This window comes from Alligator mississippiensis, chromosome 12, assembly GCF_030867095.1.
Source record: "Alligator mississippiensis isolate rAllMis1 chromosome 12, rAllMis1, whole genome shotgun sequence".
In the NCBI taxonomy this organism is placed as follows: domain Eukaryota; kingdom Metazoa; phylum Chordata; order Crocodylia; family Alligatoridae; genus Alligator; species Alligator mississippiensis.
The window spans coordinates 38,525,154-38,543,439 of NC_081835.1; the positions used below are offsets into that span (position 1 = coordinate 38,525,154).

At 49.1% G+C, this 18,286-nt stretch overlaps 1 protein-coding gene across 3 annotated transcripts in view; it reads right to left on the reverse strand.

The window, feature by feature from the left end:
• LOC102559722 (inter-alpha-trypsin inhibitor heavy chain H3) overlaps positions 1–17,861 on the reverse strand; it is a 134,343-nt gene extending 116,482 nt beyond the window's left edge. For all 3 annotated transcript variants that reach the window (XM_059716066.1, XM_059716065.1, XM_059716064.1), the window contains exon 1: positions 17,741–17,861. In XM_059716066.1, coding sequence (XP_059572049.1) covers positions 17,741–17,833 — 93 coding nt within the window. In that variant the 5' untranslated portion in view covers positions 17,834–17,861. The remainder of the gene's footprint in view (positions 1–17,740) is intronic.
• Between the last annotated feature and the right edge of the window lie 425 nt (positions 17,862–18,286).

The window sequence follows — 18,286 nt, forward strand, 5'->3', positions numbered from 1 at the left end:
AAATCTTTCTCCCTTGTCCAGGTGATATGTCACCTGGTCATAGAAGGAGATGAGATTGGTCAGGCAAGACCTGCCCGCGATAGACATCCTGGCTATCCCTCAGGATGTTGCCCTCAGCCATCTTACCAGAAGGGTCTCCTTGCTAATTTTCTCCAGAATCTTACCAGGGATTGAGGTGAAGCTGATTGGCCTATAATTCCCAGGATCTATTTTCTGCCCTTTCTTGAAGATGGATACCACATTGGCCTTCTTCCAGTCTTCAGGTACTTCACCTGAGTGCCACGAGTTTTTGAATATTTTTGCCAATGGGTGGGCAATGACACCTGCCAGCTCCTTGAGTACTCTAGGGTGTAATCTGTCAGGATCAGCTGACTTGAAGGTGTCCAGCCTCTCAAGGTGATCCTATACTAGATCAACACCAATGCTGGGTATAAATATGTCCTCACCATGGCCCTCCCGCATCTTGCTAAGCAGGGCAGTCCCACTGGACTGATGAAAGACTGACATGAAGTACCCATTGAGCAGAATGGCCTTTTCCTGAGTATTGGTTATCAGCTGTCCCGTTTAGTTCAGCAGGAATCCAATGTTACCCTTGCTTTTTTTCCCCGACTCCCTACATCTCTGAAAAAGGACTTTTTGTTATCCTTGATATGTGAAGCCAGATGGAGCTCAGTTGCAACTTTGGCTTTCCTGATCTGCTCCCTGCAGGCACAGACCAGTGCTGAGTACTCCTCCTTGGTGGTAATTCCAGCTTTCCATCCTTTGTAAGTCTCTCTTTTGAGGTGTAGGAGGTCCTCAAGTTCGCAGCTGAGCCAAGGGGATTGCTGTGACCTTTTGCTACCCTTCCTCCGAGATGGGATGACTATCCCTTGTGCTGTCAGGATTGCTCCCTTGAGGAGCAACCACTCCTCTTGGACTCCTCTTCCTGTTGAGTTGGGGTCCCTTAGGACCTAGACAACGAGACTCCTGAACTTGTCAAAGTCAGCTTTCCTGAAGTAATGGACTTCTGTATTGCTGACTGACTTGCCAGCTTTGCGATGGATATTAAAAGTGATCAGCTCATGGTCACAGTCACCCAGCTTTCCATAGATACTAAGGTCACTGATTAGGTCATCCCCTTTTGCCAGTACCAGGTCCAGCAACGCTTTACCTCTTGTTGGCCCATAGACTTCTTGAATCAGGTAGAGTTCATCCACGTATGTGAGGAAGCTTTGTGACCAATTGGTTTTGGCCGAGTGCTCTTCCCATGAGATGTTTGGGTAGTTAAAGTCTCCCAGGACAACCATGCACTGAGAGTGTGCAGCCTCAGCCAGTTCCCTAGTGAATTCCTGGTCCAGCTCTTGTTTCTGGTTAGGAGGTCTATAGTAGATTCCTACTATGATGTCCCTTGTACCACGTTCCCCACATATTTTAACCCAGAGAGACTCTAGTCGTCCTTCCTGGGTGCCAAAGTCAATTTCAAGTTCTCATCAGGCATGGGCACCCACTCGTGGTCCTACCCTACCCATTCCATGGGTACTATGGATAATCCTCCCCCCCACCCCACTCCCACTTCTGGTACACACTATTGTGTACATGGTGCTGCACAGCCGCCTTGCTAGCAAGGCACCAGTGGGAATGCTTTGGACACCTTTGCTTTGGGGACAAAGGGGAGTGCAGGGCAGTGGCAAGTTTGCCAATGGTGGGATATTTTGGAAAAAAGCAGCAATATCTAGTTGAATTTCAGAATGGGCTAACTGCTCAATGTCATTGTGGAAGTGTCAGCGGTCCGCTCACTCCTTCCTCAAGACTCACCTGCCACGCTTAAGAAGATGAAAAAATGATTTGATGTTAATTCCTGAGGGGAGGGATAAGACATGCCAGACCACCCAGTGTGATGCTTCACAAGTGCTAGTTTATTTAACATTGAAACAAAAGAGTATCACTGAGTTGCCTCATTAGCAAGAGGTGACTGAATCGCCCCTTGGATCAATTGCAGGCTCCCAGCTGCTCCACTGTGGATTGCAGGTCTCCCTGCTGCTCCAGCTGAGCCAGTTGTGCCCTGGGGTCAAGTTTCCCCACACTTCTTCCCCCTCTAAGAGACACGGTCTAATGGCTGCTGGTTCCTATGTCCTAGGGGAGCCTCTTCATTCTTCCCTCTTTGATCATGGCCATTCTCTGCCACTTTGGATGTCCACCACCTGTCCAAGGCATGGAGCCCTCAGGGTTCGTGTCTGCCGCCTCCCCGAGGTCTTACCGGCTGGCATCCAGCCATATGTCCTAAAGGGAAGTATTTCCCTGCATCTCACCAGTCCAGGGTCTTCTTCACATTCCTGTTCACGGCATCCTTCATACTTCAGGTAAGTGTACCACCACTGTTCCTCCTCCTCCTCCTCTCTTCTAGTGCCCGAGGACAATGTTTGGTGCTTTGCCCCACCTTTTATGTCTGACAGTGGTCATCAATTTCTTATCTCTTCCTGGTGTGTGTCCTACCTTCCCCCCTCCACCTGTGCTTTCAGTTTCACCCTTGGTTTCACTCTCAGTAACAGGAGTTTGGCTTAAACCCCCTGTTACACACCTTTTGTCTCAAAAAAACCCCTGCTTTTGTCTCAAAAAAACTAAGATCGGCTGAATCTTTGCAATCCTTGCCCCAGTCACCTGGGCTCATCACCTGTGCACCCATGTTCATCGTGGTTTCAGTGCATGACAGGAAGTCAACATTCCTACTCTTCTTCCCTGCCCAATGTTTCACTGAAAAATAAAAAGATTGTAATGCAAGAGACCACCTCATTAGTCTGGCATTATCAAGTTTGGCAGTTCACAGCCAGCGTAGTGGTGCATGGTCTGTAATCAATACAAACTTTCAGCCTAGTAAATAATACTGAAATCGCTCCACCCCGCACCTGATAGCCAAACATTCCCTCTCAATCATAGAGTATCGTGTCTCTGCGGGTGGCAGCTTTTTGCTAGCATAGGTTATCAGTCTCTCTTCTCCACCATCCTCCTGGAAGAAGATGGCCCCTAATGCCGTGCCAGAGGCATCTGTTTGCAAGAAAAACATTTTCTCAAAATCTGGAGTGTACAGCACCGGATGTTGACACAGGGCTATCTTCACCTGTTCAAAGGCTAGGACAGCTCAGGGGTTCCACTGAAGCCTGTTCTTACGTCCCTTAGTCATCTCTGTCAGGGGTGCTGTCTTCTCCGAAAAATCCTTAAGGAAACATCTGTAATAATTAGTGAAACCCAGGAAAGACCATAGTTATCCTAGAGTTTGTGGTAACGGGTGTCATCGGATGGCTGCCACCTTATCAGCTACGGGCTTTATTTCCTCTTGTCTGACCATAAACCCGAGATACTGTGTCTCCTTCCCCAGTGCACACTTCCAGGGGTTCGCAGTCAACCTGGCCTGACGGAGCTCGTTGAGGATCTCCCGCAGGTGTTGGCAGTGTGTTTTCCAGTCATTGGAGAAAATGATTATATCATCAATATATGCAGCTGTGTATTCTTGGTGAGGGTCCAGCAACTGGTTCATGAGGCACTGGAATGAGGCTGCTGCCCAAAGGAGCCCAAAGGGCATCCGCCTAAATTGGAACAAGCCCCAAGTGGTTCCAAAGACCATTTTTCCTTGTCAGCCAGAGCCAATGGGATTTGCCAATAGTCCTTAGTGAGCTCTAAGGTCGAGATGTGTTTAGCTTAGTCTACCTTCTCCTCGACCTGGGGCATTGCTATGCTTATCCTCAACCTGGGGCATTGGAAAAGCGTAAAACATTGCTATTTCATTTATCTTCTGATAGTCAATACATAATCTTATGGTCCCATCGGTCTTTGGAACCACCACCATCAGGCTTCTCCACGGGCTCCAAGAGTCCTCAATAATGCCTAGCTTTTTCATTACCTCGATTTCTTGCTGGACTGTGGACCATAAGTGTTGAGGCAGCATCCTCCAATGGTTATGTATGACCTGTCCAGGTGGGGTTTGGATACGATGCAACACTCCTCAAGCTTCCCCTGGCATCTCACAGAATACATTGGGATACTCTAACACTAAAACCTCTAAAGCTTTCTGCTGTTCCGGATCAAGCCCTTCCGCAGTCTTTGAGGTTCCCTATCGCCTTCTAGCTCATCGCACTCCACCAGGTCCTGTATCATTCATCCCTCTCTTTGGCGCCACTTCAATAAGTTAATGTGATATATTTGCTTCCTTAACGGGCTCGGTTCAATGTACCTCATAGTTTAAGGGCCCCATATGCCTGGTTACTTAGAATGGACCCTACCATCAGGCTATCAACTTGTGCAGGCTGTCAGGTAGTGATACTAGCACCCAGTCTCCTGCCTTCAGTTCTCTTTCTGTGGTGTGTCACAGTTTTGTTTCTGTTTTTCTTGTCTCTCCTCTAAGTTCCTTCGTGCTATTGCCAGTGCTCTTTCTAACCTATCTCAAAAATCAGTCTCAGTCTGTGGCCGCATCACCCCGTCCTGTCCGGTAGGGTTCTCCATCCCTCGCAGATCACATCTAGGAGTCCCTTAGGATCATGACCAAAAACCAACTCAAACAGAGCATACCCGGTGGATGCTTGGGGGGCTTCCCTGATTGCAAATAGAAGGGGAGGGATCATGGCATCCCATCCCCGGGTGTCACCCTATATACTGCCCATATCATCCCCTTTAGTGTCCAATTAAAGCACTCCACCAATCCATCCGTCTGGGGGTGGTAGATGGAGGTCCGGAGTTGGTTGATCTTTAGCATGTTGCACACTTCCTGCAAAATCTTGGACATGAAGCTCTTACCCTGGCCTGTAAGAATCTCCTGGGCAATTCCTACCCATGTGATCCATCTCATGAGGGCACTGGCTATCACTGGGGACATTACCAAGTATAGGGGAATAGCTTCGGAGAACCAGGTGGCACAGTCGATGATTACCAGGATGAACTGGCAGCCTATCCGGCTGCGGAGGAAGAGTCCTGCCACATCCATGGCAATCCTATCAAAGGGGCATCCTGTCAATGGTAGCTGTCTTAATGGGGCCTTGGGTGGTCTTAGCCCCTCTGTTTTCTGGCACTCCAGGCATTCTGCGCAAAACCTCTCTACCAGTTTGTAGAGCCCCAGTCAGAAAATGGTCGTTTCAATCTGACCTCCATCCTATCCCTCCCCCCAGGTGTCCTCCTATGGGAAGGGTGTGGGCAGATCACCCCAGTATTTCTGTGGAACCAAAACCTGCTGTTTCTCACCCCCCTCTTTCTGATCTTCTACCCGGTATAGGATGCACATCGTTACCTCAAAGTGAGGGCTCAGTTTCGCCTTCTCTGGGTCCATCACCTCTCCCTCTTGTCTAGCCAGCTGAGTCTGCCATATATTCCAGAACAGTGGCTCCTACCTTTGTTCCTCCCTGAAGTATCCATTGCCAATGATTTGTTCCAGATCCAAATCTCTTCCATCTTCCTCCTCTGGGGTCCCAAAGCACACTGCCTCTGGATCACTCTACCATTCTCCTCCACTTCTTCTTAGTACTTGGGTGACTACTTTCTTCAAATGCGGCCAATCAACACCCACCAGCATACGGCAGGGAAGAGTCTCTGCTAACCTATTGCAATTTCTTCGGTCTGCCCCATTACAGAGAGCCGGAGTCGTCTCCTCTCGTAAGTGTAGGAGGCCCCATGTATACAGAACATGCTCACGGGCGATTCAGGGCTCCCTAGTTGTGCAGGTACCAGGTCTTATCATGAACTGGGAACAACCTGTATCAACGACTGCCAGGATGATGGTGTCTCCCACTCAAACCTCTACTACTGGTTTATTCTGTCACCCGGGACCCTTGTGCTGCCTGAAGTTGTAATCCATTTTTTCTTCATGGGGGTCCTCTGTTGTTGCCTACACTTGAGGTCTGTACAGGCAAACTTATGACATGTGCCCCTTTTCTCCACACCTGTAGCAAATTATATCTAAATCCCAGCCCTGGGATTTCTGACTGGGGAGTCCGAGTCCCTCCCCTCTTCTTCCTTTGCTAGGGCCCTCCAAGTGCTGCTCCATACCTGTTTCTCCAGGCCGTTCCTTCTTGGGAGCCTCTCCTTCCATCTCGGCTAAGACATAGTCCTCGGCCAAGCGTAAGGCTTCCTCCGTTATCTTTGGTTGATGACGCTTTACCCAGTGTTGGATGTTGCCCCCAAGGTCATTCAGGAACTGTTCCGGTATAATGCGGTCTACCACTTCTCCTACAGACCGGGTTCCTGGTTGGAGCCGTTGTTCCACTAGGTCCCGCAGGGTCTGGGCAAGCAAGAGTGGTCATAATCCTTCTGCCCCTTTGCGGGCCCGAAACTTCTGGCAGTATGTTTCCGCTGATCTCTCAAGATGGTATAATATGGCCTCTTTTATCTTTCCATAGTCTCAGCCTTCTGATCGGGTAAGAGCCAATAGGCAGCCTCTGCAGGGCCAATAAGTAGGGGCCCTATGTGTACTGCCCAGCTGCTTGGATCCCATTTACAAGCTGCAACTGTTCTCTTGAAGGCCTCCAGATAAGCCTCCACATCATCCTGGGAGGTCATCTTAGGGAACCGGGATCCATCACTCCCCCACCCCCAGAGCTGCCTGCTGGGCTTCAATCTTCTCACTTAAATCCTGTTGCCGAGAGAACAGTCTGATCCTGGCCTCAGCTTCTTGTGTTCGTACGTGGACTATCTCCTCCAATTGTGTTTGCTGGCCCTGCAGCAGCCAGAGGGTAATATTATGTGCTTGTTGCCAGTCTGCCGGTGCCTGGATGTCCATGGACTCCATGTTTCACCAGTGCTCCGGGTGACTTGGTGTTTCCTGGCCAATGCACCACTTTGTGGGAGAGTGTCAGCTGTCCGCCCCCTCCTTCCTCAAGACTTGCCTGACACTCTTAAGATGAAAAAATGATTTGATGTGAATTCTTGAAGGGAGATGCCAGACCACCCAGTGTGATGCTTCACAAGTGCTAGTTTATTTAACACTGAAACAAAAAACTATCCCCGTGCTAACTGCCTCATAAGTGAGAAGTGGCTGAATCACTGCTTGGATCTATTGCAGGCTCCCAGCTGGTTCTCTGTGGATCGCAGGGCTCCCTGCTGCTCCAGTCGAGCCAGCTGTGCCCTGGGGTCGAGTTTCCCACTCTTCTCCCCCCTTCCAGAGACACGGTCTGCTGCCTGCTGGTTCCTATGTCCTAGAGAAGCCTCTTCATTCTTCCCTCTTTGATCATGGCCATTCTCTGCCACTTTGGATACCCATCATCCATCCCGGGCATGAAGCCCTCAGGAATCACGTTTCCCACCTCCCTGAGGTCTTACCAGCTGGCATCCAGCCATATGTTCTATAAATATTTCCCTGAGTCTCACCGGTCCAGGGTTGTCTTCTTCACATTCCTGTTCACAGCATCCTTCATGCTTCAGGTAAGTCTGCCACTGCCGTTCCTCCTCCTCCTTTCTTCTAGTGCCTGCAATGTCTGGTGCTTTGCCCTGACTTTTATGTCTGGTGGTGGTCATTAATTTCTTATCTCTTCTCGGCGTGTGTCCTACCTTCCCCCCTCCACTTATGCTTTCAGTTTCACCCTTGGTTTCACCCTCAGTGACACGGGTTCAGCTTAAACCCACTGTTACAGTCATATCCCCTGACAGCTGTTCTTCAGCCTGACACAAGAGATGCAGAGACCCAGACCAAGGAGGAATGGCAGCAATGGTGGTATCAATGGTGATATTGACTCATTAATTATATGTATTATCTAATTGAAAGACTTCTTTAAATACAGTTATGTTGTGCGAGAAGAAAGCCCAAGTACAGTAAAAGCTCTGTTATACGGCATCCTCTGGGAATGGGGGATACCGTATAACAAAATATGCTGGTTAATTGACAGGCCTGGACAGGCATCCTTGCCTGTTTGGGCTGCTGCTTCTCCCGCCGCGTCCAGGGCATCATCGCCCCTTTCATGGGTCCCACAGGACAGGGAGGCGAGCCCCGCACAGCCTGCTATGCCCTGGGCCATGGGGGCTCAGCAGCGCAGGCTGCTTTGTCCTGGGCTGTGGGGGCTCAGAGAAACCAGAAGTGCCCCAGCGGGCACTTCCAGTTTCACTTTACCTTACAAGCCAGCATGCTGATTAATAGAGCATGCCAGCTTGTAAGGTGCTGGTTAAGAGACCTTTTACTGTACTTGGATTCTCACTTTTACCAACTGGAGAATAATACTGATAATACATTGTAAACATTTCAAAAAAAAATATTTTTTTTTTGGAAGGAGTGAAAATGAGCAAATTCAAGGAGGGAGAAACTGCTCTTTACTGGTGGAAAAGTATGGTTATTTGTTTGTTTCTTCTTTATTCATTTGTTAAAGTTAAATTATGTTATTAAATTTAATTATTCGTTAGTTAAAGTTAAAAGTTAAATTATATTTATTAAAATTTTTGCTCTGTGCAATACAGGTTTGTGTGTGCTTGCTGGAAATGAAAAAATGCAAAGAGGGGTGGAAGAGGCTTGGGGTCGGGGGGAGCAGCAGAAAATGGCAGAGGCTTATTGGCTCGGAGAAACAACAGCAGGGAAAAGGGGGGAGAAAGGATACCCAAAATTAATGGCAGGGCCAGCCAGCCAGCCATGCACAGCTCAGGCGGGGCTGTGAAACACGGGGTGTACTCCAAGAGTGCAGGGTCAGCCACCCCTTGGGTGGGGTAACGAAGCAGGGTATGCAAGGGAAGAGCAGGATAAAAGTTGGGCTGCTGGAATGGCAGAGGCTTGCCGGCTCGGAGAAGCAGCAGCAGGGAAAAGTGAGAAGGGGGATCCCCGAAATTAACAGCACAGCCAGCCAGCCACAGTACTGTGGCTATGTATGGCCCAGGCAGGGTTGTGAAACCCAGGTTGCACTCCAGTGGTGTGGAGTCAGCCACCCCTTGGGCTGGGGGGGGACGCGTAGTGAAGCAGGACACGCGATGAGCATCAGAAAAGTTGGGGCACAGGACTGGCAGAGGCTTGCTGGATCTGAGAAGCGGCAGCAAGGAAAAGGCCAGCCAGCAGCAAAGTGCATGTGAACACAAGGAACAATTTTTTTTAGAATCCAAAGAAGTTGCTGTGGGGCTTGCGCCCCTCTTGCCACTTAGTCTATCGGGGTGTTGCCCCTCCCCTCAACTCACCTGCCATGACTTAGATGTTAAACACACTCTAAGAGGGGTCTACAGTGGAAATCTTTGCTTGGATGGGCCTCCCAATAGACGGTGGTACTCACAGTTGTCTGACGTGATGTTCCACGGGTCTCCGCCTCTCCTACACCCCGTCCACACGCCAGCCGATGGGTGATGTGTTAGAGATGTTTCCTGGCTCCGTATGACAGCCTCAGACCGGTTCCCTGGGTTCCAGTCGCTCTCCCTCCCTTCGTGGGGGAGATTTCTTTTCTTATAGAAAATATTCCTCTGAGTCAGGAGGAGCTGTAGGGTTATCCCCCTTATTCCAGCTCCCTCTCGGATTCTCAGCTGCCTTCTCTCTCCTACCGCAAGCAGGGAGCTCCCTTGCCTCCTGGGTGTAAGCCTCTTCAGGTGGCTGAAAGGGTGCTCCTGCTTGACCTGCTTGTCTGCCTCCTGCTCTGCCTCCCACAGAAGGCTTAAAGCCCTTCCCTGGGCTGCCTGCTAGAGCCTCGCAGGCTGGGTTGATTCCTCCCCGTGCCAGAGCTTGCCTCACATGCTGCCAGCCTGTGTTCCCTCTCTCCAGCTCTCTCCCCGTTCCCGCTCCGACGGGGTTTTTAAATCTTCCTGCAGTGGCCGATACAGCTGCTGGAATTGGCTCATCTGTTCCCCTTGCCGGAAACAGCTGATGCCACAGCCGGCGTAATGCTGGTTCGTGCGGCTGCAGCCACGAACGCGGCTCCTGCTCCCGCTGCTCTCCGGGAGGTACATACGCCTGTCTGGGGGCTTGCGCTCAGGGTCTGGGGTCCGCGGGCTCTCTACTCTCTCCCTCGAGAGCCTGTGGGGGCACCTCGCCGCCACAGTTGCATTTTTCATTAATCAGAGCCTTGAACTAAATCACCAGTAAAATTTGCAAGATTAGCACCTGAGGTCTTGTTGAAGCATTGCAACAGAAATTCCATGGATTTCCGAGTGAACCCAAGTGGCATCTGGTGGTAAAATTGTTGCAAAGCAAGGGAAAATGCCATTTTTACCCGTATGTCAGATACAGATTGAAAAAATAATACGATAAAAAAAATTCCCTTGGCACAAATTCAGCCACTAAAACTAAAATATGCCAGAGGCGTTTTAAATTACCAGGATAAAAAATGACTAACACAATAAAACGAGGTGACAATGTGGATCTTCAGACGCAATTAAGATAGTGAAATGGCGATTTTTGTCACGTGGACACAAAAAGTGCAAAATGGACAACTACCTTTTGTGCAGAGAACCGCCTAAAGAAATGCCAAGAAGATGGGAGCTAGGGTGCCTAAATCTGGGCTGAAAGAAGGCACCTTTTCCTTTCAAGATTCAACTCCTCACCTCCCTCCCCCCAGGAACTGTTGCATTTGCCAGTTTGCACAAAACCAAAACAGTTATTGCTTTCACCTTGCAACATAGGCATCAGAAGGCCGGAGCTAACGGTCTTAGCCCCCCACAAACTGGGCCACAACAGTGGGTCCAGCACCACCACCGCCATAGCGCCACACCCAGTGCCATGCACTCCTCTGCTTTCATGTGCACAGCACTAGCACACACCAGCCCCAAAATGGCTCTGTGGGAGGGAGGGGTAGAGTCAAGCAGGCACACTGTGTACTGCTCAGCCCCCGCAAGTAATATTTTCTAGTGCCACTTATGCCTTGCAATCCTGTCTAGAACCACATATAAAAGTCAGTGTTACAGTTTATATAATGTTTACCCATAAAAGAAAAGGATATATTACCGCTGCACCTGAATTGTTAGTTATAGTTGTGTCTCTGTAAGAACTATGGTTCCGTAAAAGTTTTGCCCTGGGTTCTGTAACTATGTCTTTTGGCTGTTCTGCCATTTCATCTTTGTCATTTCATATTGATTTATAAAATCTATCCAAGTATTTTAAGGACTTTTAGATAATGAAAGATATTAGTGACTTGGTAACTACGTTGATCATTTTTAAATAAATCATCTGGATATGGTTAGAGACATTTACCATTTTGCAGACTGTGCTGCCAGGAAGGTGTATTGTCCCACAAAAGTCTTTAGAATTCCAAAAAGGTAGCCAATTCTAGAATAGTCTTTGAGGGCATCTTTACATGTGCTCTGCGGGTGGCAGCACTGAGAGCCACTCATTAAAACACCAGTAGTGTCTTGTCTAAACAGTGTTCTATGCCTCAAAATGGCTGCAGGGGGTGCTTTAACTCAAGCTCATCATGCAAGCTTGAGTTAAATTGCCCCTGCCACCATTCTGAAGCACAGGGGTGCTGAATACACAAGATGTGGAGGCTACCAAAGCATGCTAACTAGCATGCTCCAGCAGACTTGATTAATAGAGTCTGGTCTGATGGGCTGTAATTAAGGCACACTAGAGCAGCGTCCCCACACATCTACAAATACCCTCAGGATTTCAATTTCATAATTTAATGACTGAGTTGGGTAATAAGACAACAAAGTACCTCACAATATTTTTCCATGGTATTGCCAAGCATTTATTAGATGCTTCCAATCAATTACTGGAATATTTTTTTTAACAGCAGATAGTGCCAATTTGTCTTGTTTCAAATTGTGTTGCAATGGAAAAGCAAAGAGTGCAAGAATGTGAGGAAAATGCCAGTCCTGAAAAAAAGGAAATTAAGCTTATAAGAAAATAAGAACAGACCCCACATAGATCTTTTTGTTAATACTACTATTAAGATAACAAAGGATCTTCTACATAGAACATACAAATCTTGTGGTATGCTTGTTGCCGTCTCAGTAGGGATCATGAAATTATGAAGCTATGACAACTGAACTCCCCTGTGAATGATAGAAGGCCACTCCAAAGTAGTTAAGAAAGGAGATGTGAGAAAACTTGTATTGCTGCTGCCCATACTGTGAACAGGCAGAGGACTTCAGTTTCCAGGTTTTCATTTAACTGGTGAAAGCTTTTTCCTCGACAATTTTATTTTGTGCATCAGGCATCATTGCAAGGTGTATAAAGAGGGATTTGCAGACCACCTACAATCCTAAGGCTGGCATGAATTGGTTGCAATTTTGAGCAGATTCACACCTGCTCTTGGTTGCACTTGTTTGTATAGGGCCTTGAGTAGTTGTTTTGGTTGCTGAGCACAGAGCTGCTGCAGTTTCACCTGTCCCTCTTGCCACACAGAATAGAGGCTGGGCATTTTCCTTAAGAAAGGTTTCAGCATTAAAAGAAACATAGAGGACAGTACTAAAGTGATTAAGTGTCAGGCAGGGAACTGATTTATAAAGAAAACAGAAAAGTACTGCCACTTTGCACCTGGGCTATATGAAATAACTACAACAACAACAACTTCTAAAAACGTTTTAGCCATAAATGTTTTGAAAAGGTACACACAGGTATTATCCCAATTTTACAGAAAGACAAACTAAGGCATGGAATGGTTAAAACTAGGAAAGGCTATAAAAGTGATGCTCAAACTACAGCCTGCGGGCCAGATCTGACCATGGAGCTGTATCATCTGGGCAATAAGACTCTCCATAGGTCTAGAAATTTGGCAACATTAATTACTCCTAGAACAGGAATTAATTGCTCCCAGAACTGTAGTAATCAACACTGTCACTGCTACCCTGCTACCAAATTTGCAGACTCATGGGCTAGTGACAGACATTCAAAAAGCCAGAGCCTAAAATGATTCAATCTTTCCAAATTAGTGTAATCTGGAAAGATTGAACCAATTTGCAAGTGAATAGACTTCCACTTCCGATTTTAGAAATGCAGGCACATGCCTGCACTGGCCCAGGCTAGAAGCCGGGGGACGCTAGAGCAGCCCCCTCTTCCCTTCCTCAGCAGCTGCAAGGCTAAAGGGAAGCTGACATGAGGGGCATGGCCAGGCCCTGGCAGAGGCTAAGTATGATTGTGGGGGGTTTAACACCCCCCCCTCCCCCCCCCCCCCGGTTTATAGGGCCCCCATCCAAGGTGTCCCTGGAGGGGGAATGGGGTAAGCAGCCCTTGCCAAGCTTGTCCCTGAGGCCAGACACTGGCTGGTGGGGCAACACCTCAGGCGGAGGAGAGAGGGGTGGGATCTGTTTCTGAGCACAGGCATGGGACCCCAGCCAGAGTCTGCTCAGCTTTCCCCCTGCTCCTGCTTAGGCAGTGGGGGTGGGGCCTGGCCAGAGCCGGCTGGCACAGGCCTGCTATCTGCCCAGGGCTGGGGCTGAGCTGGGCCAGCCTGCAGGTGCTGCTGAGGGTAGACACAGAGGGGCCAGCCAGGGCTGGGCCACAGGGGCCAGGCCCTTCCCAGCAGGCTACAGCTCAGGCTGGGGCTGTGGGGGCTGCACAGCCAGATTACTCCCAGCTCCCCATACCCAGGCCAGGCAGGGCTGTCACAGAGCTGCAGCCAGCTGGGAAGGGCCTTTCCAGCTGGCTGCATTTCCATGACAGCCCATCCTGGCAGCATGGGCAGGGGCTGGCCTGAGGAGCAGGCTCCTCAGGCCACCCGTCACCGCCACATCCCCTATCCTGTGCAGCACCTGGCAGCTGCAGCCATACCACAAACTGCAGATTGGCCAGGGCTGGGCAGCTGTTTTAGCTCCCGTGCCTCCAGCTGCCGCTGCTGCCGCCACTGCTGCCACGGCCGGTGCTGCTGCCACCCCTGGCTCTGACACACCGCTCAGGGTGGGCTGGTAGGAACCTTCAGCCCCATGGCTTCTGTTCAGCTCATGAAGCTCTAGCTTCAGCTCCTGGACACCTTCCATCCACTTTGTGCGCAGGGGCTGCTCATCGTGCTGGGAGGACGAAGCGGGTGGAAGGCAGACAGCTGGAGCCAGCACTCCATGTGCTGGGCAGAAGCACCCAGGCTGAACACCCCCGCACCATGCTGCCTGCCTTTCCTTCCACTCCTGCCCCTGCTGTGCTACTCCAGGTGGTGGTGGCAGGAAGGAGTGGTGCTCAGCCCAGCGGCTTCTGCTCAGAGCATGGAGCTCCAGCTCCAGCTCCAGCTGCCTTCCATCTGCTCCATCTGCCCAGTGTGATGAGCAGCCCCTGCAGGCGGGCAGAGCAGGTGGAAGGCAACCAAGAGCTGGAGCCAGATCTCCATGCGCTGGGCAGAAGCCACTGGGCTGAAGCTCCCCACACCCCACCCTGCCACCCACAGTGGAGCAGCAGGGGCAGGAGTGGGAGGAGGAGCCTATGGAGGGATGGGGAAGCTGGCCTGGCCTGGCAGGGCTGTTCTGCTCCCCTCAGCTCCAGCTGCGGCTCCTGCCGCACCATGCAGTGCTGCTCCAGGTGGGTGGAAGCTTCAGCCAGCTGGCTTCTGCCCAGAACATGGAGCTCTGGCTCCAGCTCCAGCTGCCATCCAGCCACTCCACCCACCCAGTGTGATGAGCAGCCCGTGTGCCGAGTGGATGGAAGGCATCCAGGAGCTAGAGCCGGAACTCTATGTGCTGGTCAGAAGCCACAGGGCTGAAGCTTCATGATCACCCACCCAGGGCAGCGTGCCAGGGGCAGGCGTGTTGGCAGCAGCAGCAGCTGGAGGCAAAGGAGATAGACCAGCCCCCCTGGGCCCAGCCAGCCTGCAGCTTGTCATGCAGCTGCAGCCGCTGGGTGCTGCACAGAACAAGGAGCATAGTGGCGGCTGCCAGGCTTGGGGCCTGCTGGCACCTCTGAGCCAGCCTAGATAGTTCACTCCCGGGCCAGCCCCTCCCCGTGCGGCCAGGCCAGACTGTCATGGAGCCACAGATACCTAGAAAGGGCCCTGTCCCCATGGCCTGGCCCAGGCTAGCCCCTTCCCAGCTGGGTGCGGCTCCACACAACAGCCCCACCGAGCCTGGGCACAAGGGAACCAGGAGCAATTCAGCTGTACAGTCCCCATGGCCCCAGCCTGAGCCACAGCCTGCTGGGGAAGGGCCCAGCCCAGGCTGGCCCCTCTGCATCCATCCTCAGCAGCACCCATAGGCCAGCCTGGCTCGGTCCCACAGTCCCAGCCCCAGCAAAGCAGCCGGATGGTGGGGCCACCCTGGCTGACTCTGGCCACACTCCTGCCCCTCCTGCTGAAGAGGGGGAATGTATTACAGGGGCTGCTCCGCCCTGCCAGGCAAGCCCCGGCTGCTGGTGGTACAGGGGATCGAGGGGGAGATGAAATCCCCCTCCCTCTCCCCATTTGCTTCAGGCTGCAGACACGGATGGCCACCCCCCCCCCCCCCCCCCCCCCAGCCAGACAGACCCCAGTTCTGCTCCCCAGGTGGGAGAGGGGAGGGATAGGGGAATAAACCTTCTCCCTGCTCCCTCTGTCTCAGGGAGCAATGCCAGGCCTGCATCTGGCCACATCCCCACCCCTACTCTGGCAAGAGAGCAGAGGGACAGGGCCAACCCTGCTCTGTGGAGCAGACAAAACAGCCTAACTCAGGGCTGCAAAATGCTGGGGGACTCTGGTTTAACTTAAACCAAGAAGGAGTCTGTGAAAGAAGTTGCATAAACCAGTTTGACCCAAATCAGTTAAGTCTGATATTACATTCAACTAGGTTTATCTTAAAGTAGTTTCAGCCATTTTGAAACTAGTTTATGTGCACTGAACTTATGTTCTGTTACAGGATTAAACTAGTTTCTGATCACTTCAACCGGTTTATGTGTAACTTCTGTCCCTAGCCATGGGGAGCCCTCCATGCCAGATGATATGGTCCTGCATAATGGATCACACCAGTGCATAAGATCACTCTGTGGTCAGATCTGGCACGTGGGGTCAGGTTGCACTCATGTGCTGGGTTGCACCCGAGGACCAACCGTGCACGCTGAATCCGGCATGCTGCATAACACCCATGCAACAGCCCTACATTGGATCCAGGACACAAACTGATTTCCATGCGTGGGATCTAGCCCACAGACCAGACCCATGCCACTCACCTGTCCTGCAAGGCTAGATAGGATGTGAACCACTGTAGTACACAAACAGCCAATGTAAAGGAAATCTAAATCCTTGGATAGGACCATTCACATTGATCTACTATGCTCCCTAAAAGGATTTACCAAAATCATCAAGAAATCTTTGAAGAATGTTAATATAGAGGAAAGAGGGAAATGTTCCTTGTTACAAATACTGGCATGAAACTGAAAAAGAGAAAATTTAAGCAGAATATTCTGAGGCAATTCCTTATACCAACATCCAAATATAAAAGAGGCTCAACTAGGAACATAGTAGGATCCCTACCATGTTGTTGTACAACACACTACAGGGAACAATCCATCTTGCCCTGGCACCCAAAGAATGGAGATGGTCACCTGAAAGGTATTTTGCAACTCTGCTTATTATTTTTGGAGGAGTCTTTCACCTGATATTTTATTATAAGCACTATAATCGGGTGCTATATTTACTATTCAACTTGTTTATAGAAGAAACCTGCAAACATTTTCTATTGCATATGAGGGAGGAATGAAAAGGAAAGGAGAATGGAGAAATTGGTATAAAGAAACACAGAAGTTTCTAGAATGGCTTATTCAAGAGCATTCTGTAGTCCTAGCAGTGATCAGCTTCAGAACTCTGAACAACTACAAAAACTGGTGGTGCACCACTGACATCACTGCAAGCTTTGCAATTGACTTCAGTGGACTGGATGACGTCTTGGATTGAGTGCTCCAGATATAACAGAAAGCCAAGCAAACCATACTCCAGTCAACTGTATGGTCAATCAACCCAACATTACCACATTTCGGTTGTTCAGTTGGCTGACGTGCAAAAATGTGTAGCTGACTCATACCTGAGAGATGTAATGATAACCTTTTCATGCTCTTGTAATAGTACAAATGTAACGAAGCCAAAATGATACTACTAATACATTTTACTACTATATCACCCCTCCCTTTGCATCTTTCTGTTGGCTCCCCTTTTCTCTACCACATAGAATATCAGTAGCATATATTTATTTTCAAAGCCTTTTGGCTTATCCACTCTGCATTAGCTTTACTTATTCAGGAACTGGACACTGACTTCTGCACCAGACAACCCATGAAGTATATTCATCAGCCACTTATTACATTTTTTAAAAAGCACCTTTGTGCTTTCTCCAGGGTTACCCTCATCCTTGGGGGCAGCTTCCTGTAAACATCCACAAAGTGACTTAATTGCCCTCCTTCAACATATAATCCCGTTTAATTCAGCCTTAAATTTACAGGGCTCTTTAGCTCATTTGTATGACTAACAGTTATAGTGTAACTGCTGATACACTATCAAGCAGAAATCCTTCTCCCCTTTTGAAGCAGCTAAATGTTACTTCTGTCCATAGCCAGAGATTGAATTTTTAAATACTTCCTTAATATATAATGGGATTTAGAAATGTATGTTTTCAAGCTCTCAAAAAACCCAAGAGATTTTTTGATCAGAACAGGGCAATAACTTTTTATAAAACTTTAAGAGAAAGAAAGAAATGCACTGCACAAACAACACAAGGCAACAGACTGAACATGCAATTGACTGGAGTATGGTTCTTTGGCTTCTACTATATCTGGAAAACTCAGTCCAAGATGTGATCCTGTCCACTGAAGTCAACTGCAAAGCTCCCAACGATGTCAATACTGCAAGCTCAAGTCTCTAGAGCTTCCCACTGAAGAAGTGAATTGGTAGAAACCTAATTTGTATGATTTATGAAACCAGTAGTTACCCACAGAGATTTAGCTACTTACCTTGATATTTCTGAACTGTGATAAAATAGAGTCCGATGTTCCAAGAGCAGGAATCAATATAAATACAATGCAAAACAAGAAATGGTTTGCCATTTTGGAAAAATTAACAGTTCTCTCATGAAGGGTATGTGCTATTAAATAACATCATGTTTACAGAGTGTTAATAAATAAACCAAAGTTAAAAGAGGGGTTAAAAATCAGGCAAACAGGGAGAAGGCAAATACTGAACTTTCAACTTATAACAACACAAGAAGAAAACTGCATATAAATGAAATATTTCTACTAATACGTTCCTTTGCCCATGTAACCTTACCTGAAAACACAAAGACAACTATCATACTCATACAGATAATTTACAGATGATGGTCTACCTCTCTGCTTCACACCTGCTGCTTTCTGTCCAAACTAAGGATATATCTACATAGGAAAACACAGTATTGTACAAAGGTACCCAAGTTAGCTCTAAACAAATTAGGTCAGGTCTCGAAAGGAATACCCCACCCTAGCTGATAAGGAACCCCAGCCACGTTAATATTCCTGCTTCTC